The 9,046-nt window shown below is 41.6% G+C and overlaps 1 protein-coding gene across 3 annotated transcripts; it reads right to left on the bottom strand.

Moving 5' to 3' along the window:
* Positions 1 to 10: 10 nt before the first annotated feature.
* LOC110508466 (caspase-8) lies at positions 11 to 6,628 on the bottom strand. Of its 3 annotated transcripts, none has more exons than XM_021588999.2 (6): positions 6,375 to 6,628; positions 4,531 to 4,880; positions 3,498 to 3,532; positions 3,070 to 3,175; positions 2,418 to 2,895; positions 11 to 1,277 (listed from the first exon to the last, which is right to left on the bottom strand). In XM_021588999.2, the coding sequence occupies exons 2-6, from the start codon at positions 4,871 to 4,873 to the stop codon at positions 1,112 to 1,114; spliced, it is 1,128 nt and encodes a 375-aa protein (XP_021444674.1). In that variant the 5' UTR covers positions 4,874 to 4,880; positions 6,375 to 6,628; the 3' UTR covers positions 11 to 1,111. The 3 variants fall into 3 exon arrangements, with proteins under 3 accessions (XP_021444674.1, XP_036822022.1, XP_036822023.1); XM_036966127.1 differs by lacking the exon at positions 6,375 to 6,628 and adding an exon at positions 5,190 to 5,304; XM_036966128.1 differs by lacking the exon at positions 6,375 to 6,628 and adding an exon at positions 5,180 to 5,201.
* Positions 6,629 to 9,046: the final 2,418 nt, after the last annotated feature.

Genomic DNA, 9,046 nt, shown 5'->3' with positions numbered 1-9,046 from the left:
GCAACCAACCTTGGATTAAAATATTTATTTCCAGGTATAAAACATGTTAAGGTGAAAGGCAGGTAAGAACATGATTGTAAAAAAATAACCCAAATTAGGAAATATCAAATCACAACATGCAATAAAGTGAAGCTTAAGCAATGTGTTGATATCGATTTACTTTGTTCTTGCTATGAGAATCCACTTGTTTACAAAGAATGGTGATCCTGAGCTCTTCACATATCAAATACATTCTTAGTTTGGTTAAATCTAGCCTAGTTTACTTGATCGAGATGCAGCAATGCCCCTGGACTTTTGGTATATCTGCTGGAGTTGCGTTCACGTGCTATCGGAAGCTCCTAGTTCCCAGTGGGAAATTTCATTTAACCAGCACTCCAAGTGGCAAACTCAAATCTTGTTGCCAAATTGTGATGTATCACCACTGACTTTTTACCTTTTGAACCAGAAGATGACGACAAATCTGCGTTGGACAATTACAACCTTACCAAAATGGAGAATGTAGGCAGTTTGACCATATGTCAATGTTAAGCAAGCTAGCTAACTTTATTATTAGCAATGTTAGCTAGCTCACCCCCAGTTTGCAAATTGGAAATTTCAGATTTTCCCATTTCCGACTAGCACGTGAACACAACATTCCCACGAGCACGAAACCACCCCCCACTATAAAAGGAAAAAAATATTAAAACAAGGCATAACATTTCATTTCAACACCAAGCAGCAGATCAGCTCAGAACATAAACATAAAACACCACAGTGACCACGACAACAGGAAGTGACCTCTGGGTCTTCAGGTTGTTGGGTCATTGCGCATCGTCAAAGATGGTGGATAATGAAGATGTCTAATAAAGGCTGTTTACCATTGAAAAAAATGGTCAAGGTTCCTGTCACTCGTGTGCGCATGCTTTCCCGCGTGAGCCAACAGTTCCTCGGTAATCTCTGGCATGCTCACGTGAGAAAGAACGCCCACTTAAACAGACAGGATTTTTTTCAATGGGAAACTGCCCAATAAGAACTGTCTCTCTGCTCGCCTTACCCTACCATAAAAAAAAATGGCCTGTGAGATGTCTCACTCTCCTGTGAGATGTCTTTCTCTTCTGTCTCTGGCGTCGTCTCATTGGGGCGGCACTGTGAACACCAGCCTCTTCGTCAGCGTGTACTTGGGCTCGGGCATCTGCTTGGCCTGCTTGTATTCCCTGGACTTCTTATCCCGGTATCGGTCATCCATCTGGCTTACGTCTCTATTGACCTGTGTTAGGATGGTCAGGATGTCATCACCTCTAGAGAGAGCAGGAGACACACGCATACCAGACAACGAAGACATTAACACCCAGGAAAGACAACACACACCGTCCATAAAATATACTTCTCGTCGCCAGCAATGCATTCGTTTCTGATTAGTCAGGGGACTTGCTCACTACGAGCTAATAGATTTTATGGTAATATTGTTCTAGCCTTTAGTCCCTGGTTTACACCTGACAGTGTGTAGACTGGAGTTCCGAATAACACTGTTATTCTGTAGAATATGGTCAGTTTTGCATTGTCAGCTCTTTCCTACTAAACATCTGCTTTGTTAGGTCATTACCATGTAAGAATATTTATGCCTCCTCCAGAGCATTGTTTTTGAAATGGTTTGGCCTCAGGACAGAAATTGCAAAAAATACATCAATAAAATACAACCTGGAAAACTATTTAATGCTATATTGATAGTAAATCTAACAATTATAGGGAAAAACATTCCCACCTCTCATTGTCAATAATAACATTTTGCCCATATTCTTTAAGAATGTTAATAAACTCACTAGTTTGAGACCACAAAAATCAACCAAAATAGTGCTGCTAATAGCTTTATATTGAAAATACTGTGATGAAGAAAACATTTTCAGAGATTACAAATACACTATGCAGAAATCGCTCCGCCATTTCCTGGTTGCTAAACCTCATAGTTAGCCTCATTTCAGTTTATGTGACAAGATAAGATAGTAGAGAATCATTGCACCATCTAAACCGCTGAAATATATTTTATATCTATATTATTGTTGTTTCATGTCTTTGAAGATTGTGTACAGAACCGAAAGTAAAAGACCTAACAAAAAAAATGAAGACCGGGAAGCATAGAAATAGCGCACATAGAACAGATCTACTGCTTTATACTTGCTTTAAAGTAGAATGATAGATCTATAACTCACATTTCTATGTGAATTTGGTCAGGTCACCCAAAAAGTGAAGTATTGCCACTTTAAATTATATTTTTAAAAAGTAAGCTCATTATATTTCTACACACTTTTTCACCTGGTTTAAAGTTCAGACTGTAGTATTTTTTTCATAAAAAATGTATAAATAACCTCGAGCCATTCAAAACCTCCCGACGCGACCCACCAGATTTGGTGCTCTAGAGCACATATTAAATCAGGCTTCACCTGGGACAGCCCTGTTTGAGCTGTTTGCACAGAGTCTGGATGAACCAGGACCCACTGGTTGGGACTCTGAACGAGTAGTAGTCTTCGACAGTGGCCATGGCAAACAGGAAATCGGCATCAGCTGGAATGTAGATCTGGTGACCTGGATTTACACCTGGATTTTCGTCTGCCTCCAACTGCACTCTAGCTTGGGTATCTTTCCCCCTACATGCCTGGATGAAGAAGGCCTTGGGCTTGCCAATGAGGGTGGAGCAGTTGGTGCCTTTGAAGGGTGAGATGAGGTCATTGGTGGAGATGGGTTCGCCGTCTGTGCCATAGATAACTCCTTTGCCACCATGACTCAGTACGCAGCAGACAAAGGCGTCGCCATGCGTCTCGTCACCAAACCTCTTCAATTCCTCGCGGGCCTGCAGTGCTGTCTGGTCTAGGAGTACAGTCACCTTAAAACCGAGCCACTGGAACACATCCTTCAGAACCTCTACAGGAAAAGCACACACAAAACAATTTCAAGACAAACACTAAACCAAGCCACATAAATATGTCCCTTTTACAATACCAGGATGTTTTAAGGCAAGAGGAACAAGATCAACGTTCATGCAACAACAATATGGAACAAATATGTTAGAACTGTTTTACACATTGGTTACATTACCAGCATCTTTGTCTGATCCCCTTCTTTCCCCCATTTGAATAAAGTGCACATTGTTGATGATTAAACAATGACCACGTGGCAGGCTGGTCATTCGGTATTGACAGACCTGGAACACAGAGAAAAACCATGGGATTTAGCACAAAAATGCATACACACACTGCGCAGTCAGGAGACAAACACTTACTTAACTCAGAGCTGTGTACACAGGTTAAAACTCTGTGTTCCTTGTGTATGTTTTGTAGTGCAAAAAGAAAAATATGTTTTATTCATTGGCTTGACTGGACTTGGTGGTGGTCTGAGGTGCTCAGTTGGGTTGTGAGTAGTATTGTGAATGTTGTGTTTCGAGCAGTTTAGTTTTGTGTAGTTGTGATGATTTGTTAGGTTTTGTTTCTGCTAAGAATGAAAGCATACGGGATTGCTGCAATTACCTCACTGCTCATTCCAACCGCCTGGCCAGTAGTATCTGGAAAAACCCGTTAGCATGTGTTAGTGTCCCTTACTACAGACAATATGAGTAAGCAGATCAACGCTAACTGACAGTACAGGTTAGCAGCATGTTATTGTACAGGAAGGATTGTTCCACAGGGGTGTGTTTTTAGGGAGTGATATTGGTTCTTGTAGAATCTTTCATTTTCTCAAAGTTGTTCATGCTTTATCCTTTGAAACGTTTACTTAAAAAAACTGGAAATCAAATAATCCTCCCATCGTTAAGACAGTGGGAGAATCAAATGCATTCTTATTGAGATATTTCAAAAAAGATTGGTAACAGAGAGAAACAAATTAGCACAATTTCAAAATATATGGCATAAAGTATTACAAGCACTAGAAATATCCAAAGGATTAAAAAAAATGTTTTAAAGACTATGAGAACAAACAAGATGGGTATGGATATGGTGGGAACATATAGGTCTGAGCAAGTACGATGTCATTAATGTTTGTTGAAATGTATGTACGTCTGAGTTGGTGTTTTTGTCTTTCTTCTTTATGTCGAAGGTTGGGCATTAAGTCCCAGCCAACGTCTAGTTTATTGGGGCCATGTCTGTGAAATGTTAAGTTGTCTTTTGTCTATGACAATTTTCTATTGTCTAACCTAAATAAAATCTTACAAAAAAAATGGAACATGTATATATATGAGTGCATCCTAAGAAAAAAAGGGACATTTTACAACAAATGTAATACCTGAATTCCCACCCAAATCCATAAAAAGTCAAATGTTTGATGTGCTATAATTCAGTTAATATCTGATGGGTTTTTAACAATTCTAAAAGTTTGGAGTATCTTCACTCATTGTCCAACTGTTGCATTTATGATAACTGTTTTTAAAATCTTATAACAATTTTGATGATCGTTGCTAATGTATGTCGATTGATCTGTAAATTGACATGCAGTGTAGAGTCTACTGGTAGATGTGCCAGTGAACAATGAAAGACTTGTGGTGCACAGCTAAGTAGTGTGCAGTACCTGTACTGGAGGTTGTGTATGGGCCTCTGGTTCCTGTGCTGAAGGTGTGGTCACTGGGTGCTGTGAGGTTGTTGCTGAATACTTCCTCCATTCTAGAGTAGGTATCTATGATATTTGGTTGCTGCAGCAGGGTCACAAAGTCGAGGCATTTTTCGTTTCCTTTGTTCATCACTTTGTCCAGAAGATTGATGATGATGGTCTCTGGGGGATGACCAGTGACGTTTAGGTTGTTGTATTCACGCTGGTTCACTATCTTCGCCTGCTGCACATGCTGAAGGATGAACTCAGGTTCCGCAGACAGGATCTCTGTAATCAAAGTCTTATTCTCTCTCAACGTCTGCATGGTGGACCTTAAGAGAGAGAAAGATTGTTCATGATATCAAATATTTTAAACAGGAATAAAACCTACCATGTTCCTAATAAGTTTTTTGAAATTCCAAGAATGGGTCACATTCAAAATGCATTGACTGATACAAGTTATAGCTAGCCTGTGCAGGGGAGAACGACTGCCCCCTCTCGTTGAAGCCATGAAGTTAAAAAAAAATAAAAAAATGTCTAGCTCTTATCTTTGGCCACTTCCCGCCACTGTACTTCCTCTTCTTCTGTGGGGTTTTACAGTGGTTAGCATAAAATATTATTGGTGCATTACCGCCACCTACTGTACTGGAGTGTGGGCCAGAGACTGATTAGCAGCCTCAATGGAGCTCGCAAGCTTGTAGTAGTCCTAAGAAAATTAGATACCTCTGGTTCATTCAGCCATTCCTAATAGGAAAATTAAATGGGGAAAGAATAGGGTTTTGGGATAAACGCTGAAAAATAAGGTCTAAGGTTAACACAGGCTTAAGAGATCTTATATATGTTTTGTTCTATGAGATAATATCAGTCAGTTTAAATTATGAAGTCTTGGTGCTTTATGTGCTTTTTGTATTACATAAATGCTTCAAATTTCACAAAAAGTGACGTTAGCTGATGAAGATTATCTCACAGACAAAAAAATGTAAGATCTCCTAAACCTGTGTTAATCACAGACCTTATTTTGGGCGTTTATCCAAAAACCCTACAAAAACTACATTAATAGTACGATACTGATAGTGTTCTTTTCCACCAAATCCATGATGTCATCTGCGCTCTCTTTGATTTTTAGCTGTGAGAAAACCCTAAAATTGTTCCTCAGCTAGTAATGTTACACCCTCTCATGCCGCCATCTTGAGTGCCCCCCGAAATAGTCCAATTCACACACTTATCAAGAGAACATCCCTGGTCATCCCTACTGCCTCCAATATGGCGGGCTCACTAAACACATATGCTTCACTTGTAAATTATGTTTTGAGTGTTGAAGTTTGCCCCTGGCTGTCCATAAAAAAATGGTGCCGTCTGGTTTGCTTAATATAAGGAATTTGAAAATATTTATACTTGAACTTGACATTTTGATACATTAAGTATATTTTAGCGATTACATTTACTTTTGATACTTACGCATATTTAAAACCAAATACTTTAACTTTTAATTGTTACTCAAGTACATTACTGGGTGACTTTCACTTTCAATTGAGTCATTTTCTTTTAAGGTATCTTTACTTTTAAGATAATTATCCACCACTGCCCAGTAATACCAAAGATGATTTAGTAGGTTTAGAAACTATTTGATAGCTACGGTAGCTAACGTTAATAGGTTTAGTGTAAAAGTAGCTAATATTACAGTAACGCGCAAGTTAAGCATGAGTAACGTTAGCTGCCTAGCTAGTTACTTTCGTGTCATCTTATCAGTGAGCATATTTTGCCGATGTGGTTATCAAGATTTATTAACAACGGTTTGATAGCTAATAGTAATAGCTACGACTTACCTGTACGACTAAAGTGATTCGCTCGCCGATTGAAATAATTCAGTGTTCGTTTACGCTGGCTGCACTTCCTCCTCGATGCTGGGGTGGAACCTCCAGGTACTCCTTCAAAGTCATCTGATTGGCAGCATGTTTTTTTGAGTCAATCTTCACGGATGCCACCAGATCCCAGCACAGGTCTCACCAACAAGCTTTAATGGCCTGGAAAATATGTTTCCTACACAATTTTTCCCCACATAAAGCTCTTTTGTGGAATAATTCAGACATGGACTAGTTTTTTTTTAATTTTATTTTTTTTATTTATTTCACCTTTATTTAACCAGGTAGGCTAGTTGAGTACAAGTTCTCATTTGCAACTGCGACCTGGCCAAGATAAGGCATAGCAGTGTGAACAGACAACACAGAGTTACACATGGAGTAAACAATTAACAAGTCAATAACACAGTAGAAAAAAGGGGAGTCTATATATACATTGTGTGCAAAAGGCATGAGAAGGTAGGCAAATAATTACAATTATGCAGATTAACACTGGAGTGATAAATGATCAGAAGGTTATGTACAGGTAGAGATATTGGTGTGCAAAAGAGCAGAAAAATAAATAAATAAAAACAGTATGGGGATGAGGTAGGTGAAAATGGGTGGGCTATTTACCAATAGACTATGTACAGCTGCAGCGATCGGTTAGCTGCTCAGATAGCAGATGTTTGAAGTTGGTGAGGGAGATAAAAGTCTCCAACTTCAGCGATTTTTGCAATTCGTTCCAATCACAGGCAGCAGAGAACTGGAACGAAAGGCGGCCAAATGAGGTGTTGGCTTTAGGGATGATCAGTGAGATACACCTGCTGGAGCGCGTGCTACGGATGGGTGTTGCCATCGTAACCAGTGAACTGAGATAAGGCGGAGCTTTACCTAGCATGGACTTGTAGATGACCTGGAGCCAGTGGGTCTGGCGACGAATATGTAGCGAGGGCCAGCCGACTAAAGCATACAAGTCGCAGTGGTGGGTGGTATAAGGTGCTTTAGTGACAAAACGGATGGCACTGTGATAAACTGCATCCAGTTTGCTGAGTAGAGTGTTGGAAGCAATTCTGTAGATGACATCGCCGAAGTCGAGGATCGGTAGGATAGTCAGTTTTACTAGGGTAAGTTTGGCGGCGTGAGTGAAGGAGGCTTTGTTGCGGAATAGAAAGCCGACTCTTGATTTGATTTTCGATTGGAGATGTTTGATATGGGTCTGGAAGGAGAGTTTAGAGTCTAGCCAGACACCTAGGTACTTATAGATGTCCACATATTCAAGGTCGGAACCATCCAGGGTGGTGATGCTGGTCAGGCGTGCGGGTGCAGGCAGCGAACGGTTGAAAAGCATGCATTTGGTTTTACTAGCGTTTAAGAGCAGTTGGAGGCCACGGAAGGAGTGCTGTATGGCATTGAAGCTCGTTTGGAGGTTAGATAGCACAGTGTCCAAGGACGGGCCGGAAGTATATAGAATGGTGTCGTCTGCGTAGAGGTGGATCAGGGAATCGCCCGCAGCATGAGAAACATCATTGATATATACAGAGAAAAGAGTCGGCCCGAGAATTGAACCCTGTGGCACCCCCATAGAGACTGCCAGAGGACCGGACAGCATGCCCTCCGATTTGACACACTGAACTCTGTCTGCAAAGTAATTGGTGAACCAGGCAAGGCAGTCATCCGAAAAACCGAGGCTACTGAGTCTGCCGATAAGAATACGGTGATTGACAGAGTCGAAAGCCTTGGCAAGGTCTATGAAGACGGCTGCACAGTACTGTCTTTTATCGATGGCGGTTATGATATCGTTTAGTACCTTGAGCGTGGCTGAGGTACACCCGTGACCGGCTCGGAAACCAGATTGCACAGCGGAGAAGGTACGGTGGGATTCAAGATGGTCAGTGATCTGTTTGTTGACTTGGCTTTCGAAGACCTTAGATAGGCAGGGCAGGATGGATATTGGTCTGTAACAGTTTGGGTCCAGGGTGTCGCCCCCTTTGAAGAGGGGGATGACTGCGGCAGCTTTCCAATCCTTGGGGATCTCAGACGATATGAAAGAGAGGTTGAACAGGCTGGTAATAGGGGTTGCGACAATGGCGGCGGATAGTTTCAGGAATAGAGGGTCCAGATTGTCAAGCCCAGCTGATTTGTACGGGTCCAGGTTTTGCAGCTCTTTCAGAACATCTGCTATCTGGATTTGGGTAAAGGAGAACCTGGAGAGGCTTGGGCGAGTAGCTGCGGGGGGGGGGAGCTGTTGGACGAGGTTGGAGTAGCCAGGCGGAAGGCATGGCCAGCCGTTGAGAAATGCTTGTTGAAGTTTTCGATAATCATGGATTTATCGGTGGTGACCGTGTTACCTAGCCTCAGTGCAGTGGGCAGCTGGGAGGAGGTGCTCTTGTTCTCCATGGACTTCACAGTGTCCCAGAACTTTTTGGAGTTGGAGCTACAAGATGCAAACTTCTGCCTGAAGAAGTTGGCTTTAGCTTTCCTGACTGACTGTGTGTATTGGTTCCTGACTTCCCTGAACAGTTGCATATCGCGGGGACTGTTCGATGTTAGTGCAGTCCGCCACAGGATGTTTTTGTGCTGGTCGAGGGCAGTCAGGTCTGGAGTGAACCAGGGGCTATATCTGTTCTTAGTTCTGCATTTTTTGAACGGAGCATGCT

This window comes from Oncorhynchus mykiss, chromosome 28, assembly GCF_013265735.2.
Source record: "Oncorhynchus mykiss isolate Arlee chromosome 28, USDA_OmykA_1.1, whole genome shotgun sequence".
NCBI classification, from domain to species: Eukaryota; Metazoa; Chordata; class Actinopteri; order Salmoniformes; family Salmonidae; genus Oncorhynchus; species Oncorhynchus mykiss.
This window is presented reverse-complemented; position numbering and strand designations above follow the sequence as displayed.